General features: G+C 38.8%; 1 protein-coding gene across 5 annotated transcripts in view; it reads right to left on the reverse strand.

Annotated features, from left to right (window-relative positions):
- Nucleotides 1-22,155, reverse strand: part of TSPAN9 (tetraspanin 9) — a 141,191-nt gene that overhangs the window by 52,113 nt on the left and 66,923 nt on the right. For 4 of the 5 annotated variants that reach the window (XM_048954924.1, XM_048954941.1, XM_048954933.1 and 1 more), the window contains one exon: nucleotides 17,324-17,403. In XM_048954924.1, the coding sequence (XP_048810881.1) occupies nucleotides 17,324-17,403 (80 nt within the window). Of the gene's footprint in view, nucleotides 1-17,323; nucleotides 18,249-22,155 lie in introns of those variants that run through there. The other variant, XM_048954913.1, reaches the window with a different exon arrangement.

A 22,155-nucleotide genomic window follows, 5' to 3' on the forward strand; every position in this document is an offset into this window, starting at 1 on the left:
GAATCATTTGAGTTGGAAATGACCTTAAAGATCACGTTAGTTCCAGCTCCCCAACAATAGGCAGAAGCAGCTTCCACTAGATCAGGCACATGCAACCAGGGGCCTAGGGGCTATGTGTGGCCCCACTAAGCTCACAATGCATAATGCACCCATTGCTCAGCAACAGCCAAACCATCAGCATGCTATGAACTCTGTGTCGACTGAAAGCAAGATATGGGGAGGGCAGTGCTGTGCAATGCTGACTCAAGTGATGGCAGATAATTGAATGCGTTTTGATACACTGGCTAAACACAGGGCTCTGAACAGTGAAGAATACGCAGCCACACTTTTTCTTCCGATAAAGGAATTTGAAAATAGAATCATAGAATCATTAGAGTTGGAAAGGACCTTTAAAGGTTATCTAGTCCAACTCCCCTGCAATGGACAGGGACACACTAGCTAGATGCAGTTGCTAAGAGCCCCATCCAGCCTGATGTTGAATGTCTCCATGGATGGGGTATCCACCCCCTCTCTAGGTAACCTGTGCCATGGCTTCACCACCCTCACTGTAAAATACTTTTTCCTTGTATCCAATCTAAATGTTCTCTCTTTAAGTTTGAAATCATTTCCCCTTATCCCATCACAACAGGCCTTGCAAAAGAGTCTGATCCCTTCCTTCTTACAGCCCACTTTAGATACTGGAAGACCGCTCTCAGGTCTACCTGGAGCTTTATTTTCACCCAGCTGACCAGCCCCAGACTGTTTTTGCGATGTTCCAACCCTAGGATCATTTTTGTGGCCCTCCTCAGGGTTCACTGCAATAGGTTCATAGCTCTCTTATACAGAGGACTCAACCTCTCGACATAGCACTCCAGGTGAGGCCTTGCCAGTGCTGAGTAGAGGGGCAGGATCACCTCCTTTGACTTGCTGGACATACTGTTTTTGAAGCAGCCCAGGATACAGTTGGTTGTCTGGGCTCTGAGGGCATACTCCTGGCTTATGTCCACCTTGCTACCCACCAGCACCCCTCAAGCCCTTTTTAGCAGGGCTGTGCACAACTCTTTCATCCACAGCTTGTACTGGTAGAAAGGGTTGCCTCAACCCAGGTGAAAGATCTTGCACTTGGATTTGTTGAATCTCATGAGGTTTACCTAGGCCCACTGCCCAAGCCCGTCTAAGTCTCTCTGAATAGTATTCCATCCCCCAGGAGATGTCAACTGCACCCTACATCTTGGGGTTTCAAGACTGCAAAAAAAAAAAATCAGTTTACCTTTGGAAGACCATTTTCAGTTGATATAAATACATGACCCACAAATTTTCAAATGGAATGTACAGAGCTGCAATTATATATTCAACTAAAAAATCTGATAACGTCTCTTTACCGGACTTTCAAAATCCTTGTTGTAGCAGAGAAAAATATCATTTGCTTCACAATCACACCATATTTCATTAATTATATTGTATATTTTGCAAGGACTGATCCAAAAGTAAAGCCTCTTGTTCTGCTGGCCCATAACATCAAAGGTCTTGCCTTTGAAAGTTGTCAGAGGTCCCAGAATTGCGAAAGTCAAGAGTCATCAACTCCAAAAAAGTGTTTCTTATGACTATCATTTAAATACCAGATTAAGAAGTTGCTGGTGATGCATTCTAATCAGGTAATGACTGAATTTTGACTGAATAACTTAATTTTCTGATTAGATCCACTGCTTCAGCTATAAAAACTTATTTGCCAGGCTTGAAATATGTGTGATTCACCTAAGCATTCACTGACATCTCTATCTCCCAAATCTTTGTGGGCCTAACTACATAGGATCAATTCTGGGATCAAATCAACATTTAAAATTGAAGACAGACTTAGTCCTCTTTTAAAGGTTTTCATAAAAATGGAGACCAAATGCTTACAAGTAGATTCACTGTCATCAACCAAGGTTTGCAGTGAGTGCAGAAAACCAAACACACACCAGTGAACTTGCTACTTGCCCTTAATTTCAATTTTTAGCTGGGTGTCAATTATTGCACTCAATCAAATTTCTTAACTGTAAGTCTTAATGGGGCAAGGGCCCCTTTGCATTTCTTTGTAGTGACTTGGGGGACCTACTGGGGTCTACTAACCTTTACTAACGTAATAAAATTGTCATAGAGAATTATGTCTATAGAATTACTGAATCCAAAAACTCTAATAGGAAGAAAATAATCAATCATCTAGAGGTCTTAAGGGAATTAAGGGTCAGTTGAGACCTTTATTCATACTTCTGGAGCTGTTTCATAAATCACTAACTTTATATTCCAGTTCACCACCTGTAAAATATATGGAGAAGTATTTCCTGTTTCTGCCTAATCCATTTCAAATTAAACTCTCGGCTGCTAGGAGCACCTTTCACTATTTCTTCATTCAGAATCTCATCAAACAAAACTGCTAGGATATTTCTCAGCAACTTTTCAACTAAATTAAGGAACAGTTAATGACCAAAACAAGCACCACAAATAGTATTTAATCTTTCAAACAAAAAACAACTCAGGGTCTGCCCAGAATAGGAATGATATTGTCATGTGTTTGTGGCAAGCTCTGATCTCCCAAGGTTTTTCATAAGTCTATATAATATTAAGCAGACATAATTCAGTAAGGCTGTTTTTCCTTTTCATGCTCTTGAGTTTGAAAGTTTCCTTTGCTAGACCTGCCCACAATCCCTCCTACAACACAGATAACCTTGAACCAGCTAGCTAGAAAATACATTTCATCAATGACCAGCCATTAATCTGCACTCATAATGGAGCAAAAAGAGTCACCACTGAAACGAATGTCAATTCTGACAGTAATCTCATAAGAACAGAGTTGGGAGACACTACAGGGCAGCAACAATGAAGGAATAAGCCTTCCTCTCCCCAAAGGCACAATTAAGCAAGAAAGTATGCTGGAAGTTATTAAAGTGGTGCTTTAATTATGGATTCTAGAAGCAGTTTAGGAGTAAGCTGAAACCAGCAACAAGTCTCTTTACAAGATACCAAGGTTCTTTCAATATCTAAGAAAAAAATCTACCTGCTGCCGACTCAAAAATCTGAAGTTATGTTAGTCAAACGGTACATGCTAGCATAGTGCTATCTGATTTATAAAAGCAATGCCTCACATAAGTGAAAATGAAACCTTTTAGCTTTCTCTGAGAGAGACTGAGAAAGAAAGCAAGTAATCACAAGTTATTACAGAAACTTAATCATAGCCTAATTAGGACCTTTGCTTCCCCAGCAGTTACTCAGATTTTGAACCTGCAGGGCAGGTATGACATTAGAACCAGTAAGGTTGGAAGAGGACAACACGAAGACAAGTACAGGCAGATCTGGGGCAGCAACAAAATCATATGACATTCATTCTGACAAAAAAAAAAAAAGGGGAGGGGGGGAAAGAGTAGAGGAGAAGAAATGGAGAAAGCTTTTAACCTCCTCATTTCTTTCATATTTTTTTATGATGTACATAGCACAGCTTTAAAAGACAGAAATTGTCTCGTTTATGTATTCTCACAAGTAGGAGACCAGATGGGACTAAAATAGTGTTGTTTTCTTCCTCCTATATTAATTCTATGTACTTCCTCTTTGAAGCTTGTTGAAAAACTCTTCAGAGATCTAGAATCAGGATCTAAATGGTGTTTTTATAGTTGTTGATTAATAGGCAAACAGAAACCATTCAGATCCAAACAGATTTTTTTTCTCCTTTCCATTGTTCTGGCTCTCCTACCCTTTACTCCTGCTATAGGTTCTCTTGCTCTGCTGAGTTTCCCAAGATAGATATCGAGATAGACAACAACTATGGAATTGTTATAAACATAGACACAAAAAAAGGTGGGACATCAGCAAAAAATATCAACCTCAGAAGTACAGGAGTTAAAGTCAACCCTGAAGAATAAAAAATCTTTTGCCACCTTTGGCATGCCACTTTTGAGACAGCAAGTACTTAATCTTTCCGAATGCAAGCTCTGCTTCAAAAAGGACAAATCATTTGGAATAAGCTGGGGATGGGCACACAGTGACTGTTGAGCTGCAGTAACACTGCTTCTTCCAGAAGCAAAAAAAAAACCCCAAAAAACAAAACAACAACAACAAAAAACTAAACACTTCAGAAAAATACTGTGAAGCAGTGTAGCACCTACAACAATTTATAAACCAGTATACTGTACTAGAGAACACAATTGTACTTCCCTGCATCCTGAATGCAGGAGTCATAACATTCACTTTTTTTTGTCAGCTTGTGCAAACTGCACCTTCAGGTTGAAAGGCTTACACTGACATAGCTGCAGGACAGGTTACTAAAAGTACTGAAAGAAGTGTTTGGTTTAAATGTATGGTTTAACATTTTTGGTTTGGTTTATACGTATCAATGGATACGATTATTTTGCTGTAGTCAGCACTTGTTAGATGACACTCAGAATGCTATGTCCAGGTTTTGTCCTCCCAGTTCAAGAAAAACATTCAAAACTTGGAGATAATCTGGCAGAACATCATCAAGATCAGCAGTGTACAAAAGCTGCTGTACTGAATTTTTGTGTACATAGAAAAAAAATGAAAACAAACTGAATGAATTGAGAACTACTGGAATAGATTATCAAAAGAAATTATGGAATATCTGTTCCTTTAAATACTCAAGGCTCAGGTTGATCAGGCCATGAGTAATACAATTTAACTTCTACTTGCCTTCCACTTAGCAAAAGGCTGGACAAGATGATCTACAGGGATCCCTACCCACCTAGACTTTTTCTGTGATTCCATAATCTAAACGTATACTGTGATCTAAACATTTGCTAAATACTACTTATGCAGTAATCTTATTTTTACATTAATTTTTTTCTGATTTGAATGTAAAAAAAATATTAATTTCTCTGCCTTCTGCAAGTATTAGATATCATGTTGGTTTATATTTATTGTTTATACTTTTTTATTATCTGCTTTGGAGTCATACAAGAACATACAGACACACAGACTCTAGCTGTCTCTGTCCAAGTTAATTTGGAAATGAAGTGCAGGGAACACCACTGTAAAAAAAAAAAACAAAGCTCAAAGTATGTGACTGGCAGAATTTTTGAGCTCATGGGCAACGTCATGCATACACAGAGGAACACAGAGGCCACCACAAGCCTACTGAAATTTGGAGCATGCTACTTGCAAGTCCTTGCCCCCAATAGCTCAGTCTGCTAGTCTGAGATCTTGGCCCTCTAAAGGTGGAGCATCCATGGAGATATTTAGTTCTAGTGGCTCAGTTTGCCATGTGTATCAAGAGGATAAAAAGCACTGCTCATATTTACAGACTGTCAAATGGATAAATACATTAACTGGTCCCAAGGGACTAAGTCTTATAGAAACAGATGTAACATCAATTCCCTAAAACAGTGAAAATTGATTTGACAGGGCAATTGGAATGGTAAGGAAGAATAATTAAGACAATACAGTTTATTAGTTAAATTAGAAAAAATATCTTCACAACCAAAAGACACTAAAAGAAAAGGCCCTCTTTGCAAACATGACAAGAGCTAGAATAACTGGAATGGGGGCTGAGGGAATATGCAGGACAGTAAGATTCCTATTCAGCTGATTAGTTTAGATGTTTACATTTCTGAATTACAATTCATTGACAGAACATCAACATCTCTTACCTGCTTAAGAACATAACTGATTGGAAGTTTTCAAAGACAATAAAGAAGAAGAAATGAGTCTTGTGAATAACTCAAGCTATCTAGCAGTCACACGGTTGCTAACAGATTATAAGCATTCAGCTTATATGTAAGAAAAGTGTGGAAACAAATTAATCAAAAACCCTAACAGAAGAATATAGCTCTGATTCAGAAGTAATCCTCCTGGTAACTGAAATTTACTAGCAGAATTACTAGAAATCCATATAAGTCAGGCCATCTAAAAAAAATCAGAGTACATGCTACAGGGTCAGACACAAAAAAATCAATGAATCCTATGTGGTCAGTTGCAGAGATCATTACAAAACTGTTCATTTTATTATACGGATTTTATTTAGTTCTCTGAGCTAGCAAATTAAGTGAACACAGAATATCATACTGTCAACTCTTTCATTTTTGCACCATTTCAGACTCAGTGATTGTACTTTATAGTATACAGAGATGATCATACATAACAGAATTACTCTGAGTAACCAGTTCCACACTTTATCCTTATACATGAAGAGTAAGCTACTTGGTTAAAGTTAAGATGTTTTGCACTGTATGTGCAAAATAGTAGAAACCTGCTAGCAACTAATACATCTCTGTTTATGATCAGTAATTAAACTAATGAATCCTTTCAGCTTACAGTCATCTGCTCATAATCTTCTTTGGAAGCTCATGATTTTCTGGTTTCAGTCCACTTAATTGTACTGAACTTAAATAAATAAATAAATAAACAAATTAAAAAAAGAAACACTTATTTTAGTAAAAAAAAAACCAACACCTGTGAGTCACAAATTCTTACAGTGTTTGGAATTAATAGTTCTGTAACTAACAAGACACACACTAATTTGTGCTGATTTAAAATCCTTGCAACAACTCTCAACACATCATACATTTCCCAGTCATGTACAGTTGATTCAAGATGCTGCTCTTAAGAATCAACAGTTATGTAGTCATTTTCTACAATTTTAACCTACAGCAGTTGAAATTGTACCTGAATGCACTTAGGAACTATGGAGAAATCTACAAAAAAATAAATAAAATTCAGATTCAGTTCCTGTCTTCTTATGACTTGTCAGTATAATATTTGAAGAAAGACACACAGACACATATGCTTGAAAATAAACTGAAGTACTATTTCAGGTGCACTGATTAGAGAAACAGCACAAGGGTTTACATTAAGGAGAGTCAGAAAATAAGCCAAAGGAAGGAGTAGCAAATTCAGTTTGCAATGAGAACCTAGTAGGCTGAACAAGAACCAACAGATGCACAATTTCTTCCCCAATAAAACAGAAATAACTTTTTTTTTTGCAAACACTACTGCCTCTAAAAAATTATTTCTCATTTACTGAACTTAATAACAAACCTAGCAAACACAAAGAGTAAAATAAATTGCACATTAGATATAGTGTGCTTAAGCTTGCATCCCCTCCAAGGCAGAATAGAGACACTGTCTTACCGTGACACTAAATGTTTACAGGAAGGTTCAGACTGGTTACTAATACCATTGGACCTGGCTATGACTTCATCCAGGGCAACCATAAACATCACCTGGATGTATTGTAATGCTCTGAGAAATCTAGCATTACCTGCTCTACCTAAGCAGTGATAAACCTGTTGACGTTGGTGCCCAGTTTTGACAGATACCAGAGAAGATGAATGGCACATGACTTTCAAAATACAAACTGGCAGCAAGGCCAAGAATATTCAATATCCATAGTATACTGGATGACAGGAGTAATTCAGTGAGGTTTGGACATTAATGTGAACTTTTGCTCAGCTCAGGAAAAGCAGCAGGAAAGAAGAATGATCATCACAGTCCAATTTCCAAACACTTGGAAGTTCAGGTACCTGCTGAATATATATTCAGCAGTCCTAAGCAGGAAGGTACTGAGCTGAAGGTACTAAGTAGACTTAGAGCTAATTTGTTTCAGAAAACTGTGAAATTGCTTTGGGTTTAATGTCCATGGTCATTTCTGTAAATGGACATTAACATTATTAAGTTTGATGTTACCACCCCAATAAGTTCATTAAATACATTCAGTAACACACTTCCAGCTGTATTAGATCCCTCTACTTTATTTGGAAGGTGTCATTTATTTGTTTTTGCAAGATACTTAAAAAAGAACCCTAGATACCCATTACAATTCCATCTTTAATTCAAAGCTTCAGTGAGTTGCTGAAAGTTTAGGTAACCTTACTAGTGATGTGAGAGGAATACAGGAGCTACAAAGTATACTGTACCAAATTGTATGTGACAACTTGGCTGCCTCCAGGAAATGCCCTAATTTTATACACGGTGAAACAAACTGAACTTTACTTTCCAAATTTGGACTGCATCACATCTTTTCTACCCAGGTTCCATTCTGCACCAGCGACATTTAAATAGACAGCCTCTTGGACATTTTGATAATGGAGTTACAAGCTCATCCTACTCTACATGCACAAGGAAGATTATACCTCTTCGGATCAGCATTTGCAGACTTACTTTCAAGGAAGACAGCAAGAAGACATACAAGGAATGTGCTAACAAAGGCCAAGTCAAGCAACTTACTGGTATGATCTAGAGGACTCTACGGGTCTGGAGGAAAGTAAGGACAATTGCAGCTATTTTGCTTATTCATTATTATAATCATAGCCTTATAAAAGTTGGTATTACAGTTATTTTTTAAAATTGCAGGAATTAAGACACAGAGGGTTGAACATACTTTCTTAAGGTCAGAGAGACAGTGGATATATGAAATAGAACCTGAGTCATATTCTTAAACAAATAAGTCTACTCTGGGAGGACATATTCATGTTCTGGGGACATATTTTCCAGTTTGAAAGTGTTATTCTACTTTTCACTTTCAATCAATATAAGCTTCTTAATACATAAATTAGGAAACTATGTACAGCAGACTACTCTATATCAGATGCACAAAACAAACCTGCATTTTAAGTTATGAATCAACTGACCATTTACTCAAAATAGCAAGCAGAAGTGGCCTGCTCAACCTACAGCTAGAGGAAGAACGCTCCAGGACTGAAGGGAAAAAAAAATAATAGAAACAAACTCAAAAAACTCAAACCACCAACTGATTAAAATACGATGTTAGTAAAGAGCAGTAACTGAGACAAACACTGTGAAAAGTGACATATCAGATGTCCCCCCTGTCGAGTTAATCAGCTTAGACTCACTTCCCTAAAAACAGTTATGGGGCCCCTGCCGTGAAGATAAAAATGTCTAGCTCAGCTCTGAAGTAAGCCTCAGTATTTTAAAATAAACCTAGCCTCAGGCCTCAAATAACATTTAACTGTTATGCTATAATGATATTTATTTTTAATGGAGTTTATTCACAACATATTCATTAGGACATGATACTGTTTGAACTACATATTACTTTTCCTTCTCCTTCTAGACAAATCACTGACATACGAAACATTTTTTTGCTAAGTGTAATCCAACATTGATGTGTACATTTGCATAGGCAACCTGAAGAGTGGTATAGCACTCGGAAACTAAAACTAAACTGTGGAATCTTTTCTCAGCTTCTCAAATTCATATTAAAAACGGAGTTCTTCTGCTAATGTGACTGAAAACAGTCTTTAGAAAATTGGGACCACTTCTTTTCCAGACTTCATTATATTGCTTTGAATAACTTTTATTATTATTATTTATTTTTAGTACCCTTACTTTCATGGGATTGTACTGCAATTGTTATTCTGTTGCTGTCTTATGACATAACAGTCAAAATATAACAGAAATAAATATGTCTATTATGTCAAGGGACAAGCATCTCAGGGTCATTCTCTGCCTGTCTCTCCTTGTCATTATTCCCTGTGTCAATAAATGGAGTTATCAGATAATGCAGCCAGGGGCAAGAGAATAGACACGAGAATTTGAAAGTGCTTCCCGTTGTAAGATGTCAGTAATTTGCAATTTTTCTCATTTCAGGGACAAACCATCTGCCCCTCTTAAACCTCAGAGATTAACTTTCAATTATGCAGAGGGACAAAGCCTGCTCACAAGATTTAACTGACCAACAGGCTCAAATAAGCGTTTAATCTTTGGTGTGCTATTTCATATATTCCTGTTAAGGGTAAATAAACATTTAAGTATGGATTACCATAAATAAACCATTCTAAAATCTCTGCCTGGTCTACAGTACCATTATCTCTGACAGCAGTCTCGCCCAAACAGATACAGACATGCTCCCTTTCTTTTAGTGTGATCTGAGACTTAATAAAATGTGACTTGCATGGCTGCAGTACTACTGTCTTTATGTACAGTGATAATCACACAACACTGTTTTTCATCTGTAAGAAAAAATATGAATCACTCCTGCTGTAATAATAAATTAGACAAATAACTAATGCAGAAAAATCTCATCAGGAGCAATAGTTTTTATCTGTAACACAGTATCAATGGAAAATTTGCTGTATTAAAATTTTGCTGATACTTCAAGGTCAGCTACTCTACAGCCCACATTTTCCTGTACTTTACATTCTAGCAAAAAGAAAATATTAGCAATCTGCTATAAATTTACTCCAAAACTGAGTATCAAATAACTGAATTTGGAAATTTGACTCCATTTAACTTAGATATGTGAACTTATTCTCATAATTATATTACTAATAATAAACTAGTACTGTTCCTATGAGACATTTTTGAAATAGCTTAAATATAAACAACTAATAAGACACATTAACGACCTGACTGCATTTAGCTTTACAGCTCCTTGAAATACAGAAGATCAGAAATTGTATCATCTTAACAGATACACAGTTCCCAAAATAAGACACATTTTATATTAAAATTAAAGCAATGTTAATAAATGCCTCACTGTATGTGCATTCATTAACCTTAACTGATAAATTAAACTTCTGAAGTCTGTTTTCTTGCAAAGTTCTCTGCTGAAGTTTCAATAATTTCTTCCTGACAGTTCAAATTTTACTTTTTAATTCTCATTTTGAAATTCTCATGTCATGAATAAAATTTATTTAAAAATTTTTTGTTTATAAAATTTCCATTTTATACACAACATGATTTTGTGATACAGTCTGTGAAAACAGTTTCTATAAACCTTTCCTCTGATTAAAAAAAAAAAGAAGTGAAACCTATCCTACAAATACATGTAAACTAAACTTTTTAATTTAATGAATACCTTTCTTGACAACTAAGTTGCTACCTGTAAAGGCAAACATTAATACTGGATTTCTTCTGCAGAGCTACACAGAGAGCTCCTCAATCTCCATATATTTGCTCATAAACATTCTGAAGGCAAACTAAGTCAGCAAATGTTTGCACTTGCCCCGTCCCTTTGAAAAACATATTACACACTTAAGATAAATTCAGTGTAAATCATCATCCCAGCCACATTTAAATACTATAAGCTTCCTTAACCCTCAGCTCAGACTTCCCTAATCTCTGAAAGAAAGCAATGCCAGATGGTCATGAACAACTGCTAAGAGGACCACAGAGAAACACCTGTAGCTCTTAGTAGTATGGTGGAGAAACACCTTCTGTTTCAACTTACTGCTCAGACACACTTAGATCAAATTGCTGTGTGGAACTCGCATGCAATCCTTCAACATTAGCTCACACATCTGCTTTTAACTTTCAAAAAATGTATTTTTTGTCATGAATCTAATTCAACAAAACTTATGTCCTGTTGGGCAGAAACAATACTCCAACTCTTTACCATATTTATTTCAGTAACAATTTGCTTGCTACATGGAGACAAGAACAATCCACTAAACAATATACTCCTCCATCACCTCCATGCATATACTTGTCAATACAGATAAGTCTGAAGAAAAATATGTACACACATATATATGTATGTATGTGTATATGGTATGTGTACATATGCTCATATATGTGTGTGATATACAAGGGCTGCTCTGAATGTAAAGCCTCCTATTTTATTACCTTGGCCCATGACATCAGAGGCAGGTGATGGTGGTATGGCAGTAAAGATTGAACCTTCCTGCCAGTGATCCATTACATTCTGTTGCCATGTGACAGATGGTAGGAGAGTAGCAGTCTGACAAAATGCCATCTGACATGGAAGTGCATATGAAGCAAAGCTGTAAGGCAAGAAACAATCCAGGCATCCATGCACAGCTGTCACACTACAAAATGAAGAGCTCATCCATGAGAATCTGTGGATTACAATCAGGGATACATGTATGGAGCTCCAGTGCACTGAAAACAATGGTTGCAACACTGGAGAATCACAGAGTTTGTGCCACGTGGATCCCGTGAACGCTCACAGGAACAGAAAGAACACTGTATACAAATCTGTCAGGATCTATTGAACTAATACGAAGCTGAAGCTGACAGTTTCCTGAACTGTATCATCATCATTGATGAGACAAGGTGTCACCACTATGAGAAAGAGTCCACAGTGGCCACATGGGAATTCCCTATTGAAGAAAAAGATCAAGAAGCAACCTCTAGTAGGCAAAGTGATGAGAATCATCTCTTGTGATAAGAAAGGGGCAAGCCTTCTGGATTTCCAGGAACCAATACAAACCATCAACTCTGAAAGCTACATCACAATGCTGACTAAGCTAAAGGCTCAGAGTTCCAGGTCAGAGAAGATAACTTTTCTCTTGCAACACAATAACATCAGGCCCCATACCCATCTGAAGACTGCTAGTTTTCTAACTGTCCTACCACACCCACTGTACAGTCCAGATTTGGTGACTGCTCTTCTGACTTTCACCTATTCAGGCTGATGAAACATGGATGGTGTGAGCAACACCACCATCGTAGCAGCTGTGAAACAGTGACAGTGGTTCACCTCTGCTGGTGCAGATCTTTAAAAGCAAGGCATCCAAACTCTTGCCCATGGCTGGCAAAAATACACAGCTAACGGTGGTGACTAGTTAAAAAATAGCATTTTGTAGCTGAGATTTTGTTCTGTCCAATAGTGTTATTGTGCTATTTGTATCTGCTGTGGTTTCAACGCAAACAGGAAGCACTACTTTTAGAATGACCTATGTACAAGAAAGCAGAATGTCTGCCTCCAAAATTTCCTCATGAAACCAGCACTGGAATTTCAACTCACAAAAGAACTAATAAGAATTAAGAAGCATTTCAAGAAACTGCTGCAGTATCTTGTAAAAGTTGCTTTACAAAATATTAATTTACTTTCTACTTCATATCAGAAACTCACTCCTCATCATTATAACCAGGAACTATTTCATTTTCTCTAGAGCACTTTACTTTTTTCAATTTCTGTTGTAGTTTCCACAGAAATAAATTGGAGGCATTACTTTCAGAGTGACCTACATCTATTTATCATAGAATCACATAATCATAGAATGGCCTGGGTAGAAAATGACCATAACGATCATCTAATTTCAACCCCCATGCTGTGTACAGGGTCACCAACCATCAGACCAGGCTGCCCAGAGCCACATCCAGCCTGGCCTTGAATGCCTCCAGGGACAGGGCATCCACAACCTCCTTGGGCAACCTGTTCCAGTCTGCCACCACACTGTGTGAAAAACTTCCCCATAATATCTAACCTAAACCTCCCCTGTCTCAGTTTAAAATAATTTCCCCTTGTCCTATCACTATCCACCCTCAGAAACAGCCATTCCCCTCCTGTTTATAAGCTCCCTTCAAGTCTGGAAGGCCGCAATGAGGTCTCCCTGGAGCCTTCTCTTTTCCATGCTAAACAAGCCCAGTTCCTTCAACCTTTCTAAATAGGAGAGCTGCTCCAGAACTCTGATCATCTTAGTGGTCCTCCTCTGGACCCGCTCTAAGAGCTCCACATCCTTCCTGTACTGGGGGCCCCAGGCCTGGACGCAGTACTGCAGATACTTGGGCTTCACAAGAGCTGAGTAGAAGGGGACAATCACCTCCCTCTCCCTGCTGGCCACCCCTTTTTTCATGCAGCCCAGAACACAGTTGGCATTCCGGGCTGCAAGTGCACAGGCTCATGTCCAGCTACTCATCCACTAGGACCCCCCAAGTTCTTCTCTGCAGGGCTGCTCTCAAGGAGATCTTCCCCCAGCTTGTACTTATACAAGCCCCAAGTCATATCGTGCCCAACCCAAGTGCAGCACCCTGCACTTGGACTTACTGAACCTCTTTATGTTTTCATGGGTCCACTTCTCTAGCCTGTCCTGGTCCCTCTGGATGGCTTCCCTTCCCTCTAGTGTATCGAACACACCGCTCAGCTTGGTGTCATCTGCAAACTTGCTGAGGGAGCACTCGATGCCATCATCTATGTCATTGATAAAGATGTTGAAGAGCACTGGTCCCAAGACTGACTCCTGTGAGACACCGCTTGTGATCGGCCTATCTTCACACACATGGACAACAGCCCTGTATTCCTCCCAGGATACACAACCCTGCTTTCACTTTCTGTACATTTCCCTTTTTTCTTTCAGTTTAAGCTGCAGGTCTTTGCACAGTCACAACAGTCGCTTGCCTCCCCTGCTCGACTTCTTCTGCTGGGGATGGAGAGCCGTTGTGCTCTCAAAAGGGTTTCCTTAAAGAGCTGCCAGCTTTGTTCTGTGCCCACACCAGTTTCCCAGGGGATCCCACTCAGCAATTCTTTGAGCAGTTGGAATTTTCCTCTCCTAGAGCACAGGGTCCTAGCTTTGCTTTTTGCCAGGTCCACATTCTTCAAGATCATAAACTCCATCAAGGCATGGTCACTACAGCCCAGGCTGCCTCCAATCTTAACCTCGCTAATGCTCTCCTCTGCAATATATATATATTTTATATATATATATATATATGCATACATAATTAATCTTCAAATATGTGTGATCTGGCTGACAGGAAGAAGGAATAGTACAGTTTACTGGCACATGTGGGAGAGACTAAATCTTCTCCATGTCAATAAGCAAATAATGGAAAAAACATCCTTCTTTGGTCCAACGCTAAGAACTGTTCAAGGTAACGGGGTTCACAGTTCTTGGACACCAGAGGTAAACACTGTTCCCCATTTTTCAGTAGATGTATTAAAGAACTACTGTAGCACTACAGTAGAACAATACTTCCCAGCAGCCACCCATTGTGCTACTATAAATCTAGAACAAAGTGGCTTTCTGGAAAGTACACAGGTCCTTCAGATTGCCCATTAACTACTTCATTTGCCACATAGCTGCTAGACTGGCATCTGTTTAAAGACACTTTAGAACTGCTTTCAATCTCTGTTTACAGTTGCCTAAAAAGAGGGTTTTTTAATAAAAGAAATCACTTTGCATTACAAAAGATGATTGTAACTGCTCAAGAGCAGACACAATTTCATGGTTCTGGACTTCTCTTTCTTAATAAAAATTCTGAAGGATGCAACGCTCAAATTGCAGTGGGATACTACAGTCCTAGACACAGCTCGGTCAGCAATGCTGGGAAACATGTTCTGTACTTAACAGCTCAGTGTGCTGATGACCAGGACTAATGAGACCAGGCAAACCTGGGAATGAGGAAAAAGGGTTGAGAGGAAAGACAGGACCGAAAAAGCAGGGAGTGCTTCAGTACAGAGTAGAAGTAGGAGACAGTGGCAGAGCTGCCTGGGAAGCCCAGAGCTGGGCTAGCAGGAGAGTTTAAGGCAGGAGTGAGTGACACCGAAATTTTCATAGTCAGCAATGAACACATACACACAGCCAAACACCCACAGCCATAATATAACAAACAAAGGTTCCAGATACAAAGCCAGAGGTGGCAAACTACAGTACAGTACACTTGTCTATAGCATGCTTCATTCTAGCTCACATTTCCATGAGTAAAATGAGATGGTCTATTTACTTGAATGGCTTAAGACACAGGATAATAACATAGTCTGATTACGAAAAATAAGAATCTAGCAAGACTTCAGTCCTCTCAAATGATGCACAAGATGTCAAGTTTGGCTGGCAAAACTGAATTCAAGTCAGGTAAAGAGAAGAAAGGAGGAATTTAATACAGCTAAGGTGAACAACATAAACCAGGCTGGTTGATCAAATTTCTGTTGTAACCAACGTCGAAAAGTGCTTGACATCTTGCACGTTAGCATTTTCTGTAACTGTGATTCTACGGAACCATATTTATTCTGTATGGCATAGCTCATAAAAAAAACATTTTTGGAATATCAGAGATGTGACAATGTTTAATAACAGAAAGAAAAGTAATATAATCCTCATAAGAAAACACACGTATTTTAGTAAGTGAGGGCGAAGAGATAACTAATGACTGATCACAGAGAACACAAATAATGATATCAGAAGAGCTGTTCCAAAAATAATGGCAACAAGCATCACATGAAAAAAATGCTTCCAAGGCATCAAAGTAATATAACCTTCAGGTTGAATAAAAATGATTAACTCCAGGAACAGTTAAGGCAACTTCCTAGTAGTGTTCATATACAAAAGATTAAAAAAAAAACCAACATACAAACTTTGATGGAATCTTCTTCACTCCTTTCTTTCTATTTCTTTCTATTTAAGTAAGATTCACACAATTTCAGTGGTTGAAACATTTCAATCTATTACTGTTAAAAGATCACTGTTGCTAGAGTGGTTCAGTGCTAGACCAAATCTCCCATTAATGCTTGCTCCTAAAAGTTATTTCAGTAAGTGGGTCAGATGAACAGAGAAGCCGCTAGTAAGACTCCAAATTTGAACACCGATGACTCCAGACCACCTAAACTGTACTGTTAATGGCCCTTCTTTTAAAATAAACCTAGAAAAGATGTCTTCGTTTATTTATGAGATATACTGTATATTTCTGGACCACAAACATTAATGATGTGGTTCATACATTCAAACACTGCAGTCATCAGGAAAACAGTGACCTTTGCTTTTAAATGAAGCAAACTATTTCATTTTCAGCTGTATTCATGCACCGAGTATTACAATTAGTCTGTATGTTCCTCAGCAATACTGTTCACTCAAGGATGCCAAGCTACCAGTTGATTTGAACATCTCCTCCCTTCCTTGTATCTCACATAATTTTGTTCAAAGTAGACATTATGCTTTTAATTTGCTTGTTGAGGCATCGTTACAACTCCTCTTGCCTCTTGGCTGACAGAGGAAAATCAATTTTGATCCTTCAGAAGTAAATGCAGACCTCCAATTTCATATATCAGTGCGGACAACTGTCGCTGAAACTGAACCCAGACTACTTCATCATTCCAGTTATTTCACATTTATGCTGATACTGTAAGAAGTTAGGACATAGGCAATTCATTGTTTTTAATTGGAGAAATGAAACAGAATTTCCTTCAAACAAAAAGGCAGCTTGTGAATGAAGTTTACAATAAATAAATGACATTTATGTCAACAGCGAGAATGCACTTCAAAATTATATTTAACTACAGCTTAATAAATTATGAAACCTGCCATCACAGGATTTTAACCCTACAGTAATTCTTCTCTTCCCGAAGAATAACAGTTTTGCCATTTCTTAAATAACACAGTTCAAAACATGTAAGAATATTGAGTTTCAAGATTTATTAATTGAATCTCAGCAACCAGATGATAATAAATATACTAAAAATGTATATTTTCTCATTAGTTTAATGAGGGTTTAATACTGAATGTATTCCATGCAAGTATGAGAGACAGGGCAAGGAGGGGAGGAGGAGACAGCTGGGGGGAGGGGAAGAACTTACTGTAGTGCTTCAAAGATGCACTATAAATGTAATGCAGCAGTACAGACAACACTAACAAATGAAGGCAACTGAAAATGCAATACTCACCCAAAATATCAAATTGAAAAGGAACATCATATATTTCAAACAACACAGGCAGCCTCTTGTCATGTCGCACTTCTTAAATTCTAAAAGGAAAACAAAGGATAGATCCAGGTAAAAGACCACATATTTGCTGCCTTTGGGTGCACTGTATTTGTCACTTTTTATGCCAGTCCCAGTCCCAGAACCAGTCCCAGTTTCGATGCCAGTGTGGTTCTGTGTGCGTGATCCAGCTGTACCATAGAAAGCTCCAGCAGTAAAACCTCGACCAAATTGCCTTCCTGAGGTAGAAGGTTTAGCAAAATCTGAGTCTTTGCTATCCAAAGATGGACTCCGGTGAATTGAAGAATCCTCGCTACTTGACTTCTCCATGATTTCTCTTTCCATAGTTGTCAGATTCAATGTACAGCATCTCTCAGTGTTAAATGCAATGCAATACAGGCTTTCTGTATTTCGCTTCTCTTTTTCTTCATACATAAATCAGATAATTACTGCAGAATTTATTCACTGCATTGTTGCTGTTTATCTATTTTTTATAGCAATGCAGGCTGTACTCTATCCATAGCATGGATTTATTCATTAATATCCTATCCATGCACAGACTCATGATTTATCTTGATAAATCAGATACGCAGAACTTCAGTTTTTATTCAAGAGCCACAGGCTCGTCTCTCTGCCCTTATTCTACAGCCCTCTAATCTACAGGCAGCAGATGGTCCTTGCATCCATTTCCAAAAAGCTTCCGCAGTATACCTAGGAGAACACTCTGCAGCCTGACCACTTTTCCTGCTCTAACCTTCCCTCTCTGAGTCTGTCTGTTTCACACGCTGTCTTTTTTTCCCACCCGTTTACAGTATCTCATTCAGTAATCAGCTATCAGAGTGCACTCTGTGTTTCACTGCTGTTGATGTGAAATCAGCAGCAACTGCAACCACTGGGCATTTCCCACAGAAATCCCTGACCTAATAGCAAATAATAAATCCACCCTCTTTCTTGCTCCTCCCCTCTGCTTTCCATCTGACCAGTTAGAAGAAGCCTTCTCCCACAGGGCACGCCTCCATGACACAGTATCTTTAATAGGATTAGAATTACTCTTGACTATACAAGTGCACAACAGAAAATCTCTTTAAATGTCAAGTACTGTTTAGCTGTTTATGAGCTAGAACTGTGAGGTAATAGTACTTGTGCAGTGCAATCAAATCATGTTAAAATATATATTAGACAGCCAAGATCTAGCCTCCCACTATGCACAAAATGAACACTGACTACACAAACAGAATTTTCTTCGGGCTTAAATGTCATGGGACAAGATACTGGAACAGACTAGCAGCCAGCATACACTGAATAGACACATATCTCACTTATGCATGCACACAGTGACACCGTCACTTCTGAAATAATTAACCATAAGAAAAGCAGAGCTGCTGTCTCTTACAGGATGATCAGTGAATTCTTAAAACTTGAAATGTAACAATATCTGAACCTCCACCTATTTACAGGCTGCTTAACCAGTAATTCAGAGATTAGTTTTATGTATGCTGATGTATCATCCTATGCTGTAAGTAGATTATGAACTAGAAACATTGACACAAATGTCACATTTCTTTTCCAGATAGTAGCACAACATGCCTGGTAGGACCTTGAAATAGAGGAAGCAGGAGTGTGCATGTGCGTTGGTGCCTATGCTTGAGGGGGGGCAGGGAAAGGGGCAATAATTCTGGTCACACTTGGTGCTTTCAAATTCGTCATTTTGTCAAGACTTTAAGCACACCACAAGGATGTTGCAAAGGGAGAAAACATTTAAACTGTAAATTATTGTTCTCTTTTTTCAGAGAAAGGATAATAGGAGACCACTACAAAAGAAATACAACTACCGAGAAAAAAAAAAAAAAAAGCCAAATTAGAGCAGATCCTGTGAAATTTCTTTACTCTTAGATATCTATGCCCAACAGCTCCTTAAAATTCTGTTATTTTTACATTGAAACATTGGAATCAACTTCCTAAAGCAGTTATGTACCTTTATTGATAGGCTCTTCCTGTGAAAATATCCTTATTTTCCTGTGAAAATAACCACGAAGTGCTTCATGCCATGAAATACTTAGCATTTGTGAATGTAAAATTCTTTCTCTGTGTTTGAATAACATTTTAGCAGGCAGGCCCAACCCTTTATTAAGCCTGCTTATTCACTCTTTTTTTTTGAAGTCATTTCAGAATTACCGTATTACCATATGTATCAAGTTTCTCCACCATAATTGCAACTATATGATAAAGACTAAGTAGTCCACATGAAACACTGCAGCACAAAAGTTTGTGCACATAACACAAGGAGAAAAAAATCCAAAGATGTGAAAGCTTGGTATGCTGTGACCAGGAATCTACCTGAGACACTGGAATTTGCAGGATAAGTAGCATTTAAAGCACAAAGCAAATACCTAAGTATCGTTTTAGAAGAATGAAAACACTCTTTGAAAATTTACTTGAAATTTCACTGATTGTGAAGTTATGCCATTTCAATCCTATGCTGCAGCTAGTTACTTTCAGAATTTACCAAAATAAGCTCTCAGCAAAAAATGAGACTACACAGGTTGTCTACACTCTAATATATTTTCTTCTGTTTACTCTTTAGTTTGCCGTAAGATTTACACTGACAAACTAGAAAAAAAGGAGTTGGATATTCAGAAATAAATAATGTTGTGTATTTGTGAAAAATATTGCATTATAAATATCTGCCTCAATTACTAACAGCTACATTAGAATAACAAATTATACACACCTCAAGATTAAAAAGGGATTATTTGATAATGTACAAAAAAATCTCCATAAATCCAGTCGGAGTCTGTAAATGGTAGAAACATTTATATTGCTGGTTAAGAAAAAAAGCTCACCCAAGACTTTTCCAATTTTTTATTAGTAGACCATCCTAATTTTTTCACAAAATTATAGAATCAGCAAGATTGGAAAAGACAGTCAAGTCCAACTGTCCACCTATCACCAATATTTCCCATTAAACCATGACCCTCATATCTAAACATTTCTTAACGCCTCCACTACCTCCTGCGAAGCACATTTCAGCACCTTCTTCGCCAGAAGAAATCTTTCCTAACGTCCAAACTGAATCTCCACTGGCGCAACATGAGGCCATTCCCTCTATTCTCATTATTACTTGTGCTGGAGAAGAGGTCAACACCCACCTCGTCAGAGCCTTCTTTCAGGTAGTTGTAAGAGAGTGAGGCTCTATTGAGCCTCATCTTCTCCAGACTGAACAATCCCAGTTCACTCATCTGCTCCTCATAAGGCTTGTGCTCTAGAACCCTCACTAGCTACACTGCCCTTCTCTGAACACACTCCAAGGCCTTTCTTGTACTTTCTAGTCTTTCTTGTACTGAGCAGCTCAAAAATGAACACTGCACTAAAGCGGACAGTGTACTCAAGCCCTGCCCTCACCAGGGCTGCATGAAGAGAGATGATCACTTCCCAGCTCCTGCAGGCAACATTATTTCTGGTACCAGCCAGGATACCATTGGCGTTCTTGGCCACCTGGACACACTCACATTCAGCTGAGTGTTGACAAATACCCCAGGGTCTGTTTCCTCTACGCAGTCTTACAGGCTTTCTGACCCAAGCCAGTAACACTGCATGAGACTACTGTTATCAAAGTGAAGGACATGGCATTTGATCTTGTTGAACTTCATCCCATTGGCCTCAGACCAGTGATTCAGTCTATCCAGATCCTTCCAAGGGCCCTTCTACCCCCAGACACCTCCACGCTTCCTCCAAACTTGGTGTCATCTGCAAATTTACTGAGAGTGCACTCAGTGCCCTCATCCAGGTCACCAATAAAGATATTAAACAGGGCACAATCCAATACCAACCCATGGGGAACACCACTCGTCACCAGTCACCAGCTGGATTTCGTGGTCATCATTCACCACCACTCTCTGGGCCTGGCCATCCAGCCAGTTCTTTACCCAGCAAAGGGTGTACCCGTCCAAGCCATGAAGCTGCCAGTTGCTCCAGAAGAATACTGCAAGACACAGTTTCAGAGGCTTTGCTGAACTTTAGGTAGGCTACGTCAACAGCCTTTCCCTCATCTACCTGGGGAGTCACTCAATTGCAGAAGGAAATCATGTTGGTCAAGCTGGACCAGCCTTTCATGAACCCATGCTGGCTGGGCCTCATCCCCCAGTTGTCTCGCACATGCCATGTGATATCACTCAAGATGATCTGCTGTATAATCTTTTGGCACCAAGTTTAGGCTGATGGGCCCGCAGATCCCCAGATCCTCCTTACAATCATTCTTGTAGAGGGGAGTCATGCTGACAAGCCTCTAATCCTCTGGAACCTCTCTGGTTGACCAGGAACGGTCATAGACAGTGGAAAGCAGATTGGCAGTTACTTCTGCCAGCTCCCTCAGCACCCTCAAAGGACCCCATCCAGCCCCATGGACTTCTGACAGTTCAGGTTTCTAACTGTTCCTACCTGAATCATGGAAGGGTTATTCTGCTCCCCCTCCAAGACTTCCAGGGCAGGGGGATTACCTCTTTGACCATTACTTGTAAAGCACCTACCACTAAGAGCTGTCCATGACTGGCCGACACCACAGTTTATAAACTAGAACAATCAAAGAAATAAATGTAGCCAATATCCAACTTCAAAATTGAAGTCTGATGAACTAGCACTAGGGCATAATGAACAAGATTAGCCTCCCCTTCTGCTGTGTAAAAGATAAACATGACTCTCTCTTACGATTATGTTGTTACAACCAAGGAGGCCTTGCAAGCTTCAGTAACCTTTTGTCACTGTAGCTTTACAGATCAGATGCTACCTCCTCCAGCTGT

This window comes from Lagopus muta, chromosome 1, assembly GCF_023343835.1.
Source record: "Lagopus muta isolate bLagMut1 chromosome 1, bLagMut1 primary, whole genome shotgun sequence".
In the NCBI taxonomy this organism is placed as follows: domain Eukaryota; kingdom Metazoa; phylum Chordata; class Aves; order Galliformes; family Phasianidae; genus Lagopus; species Lagopus muta.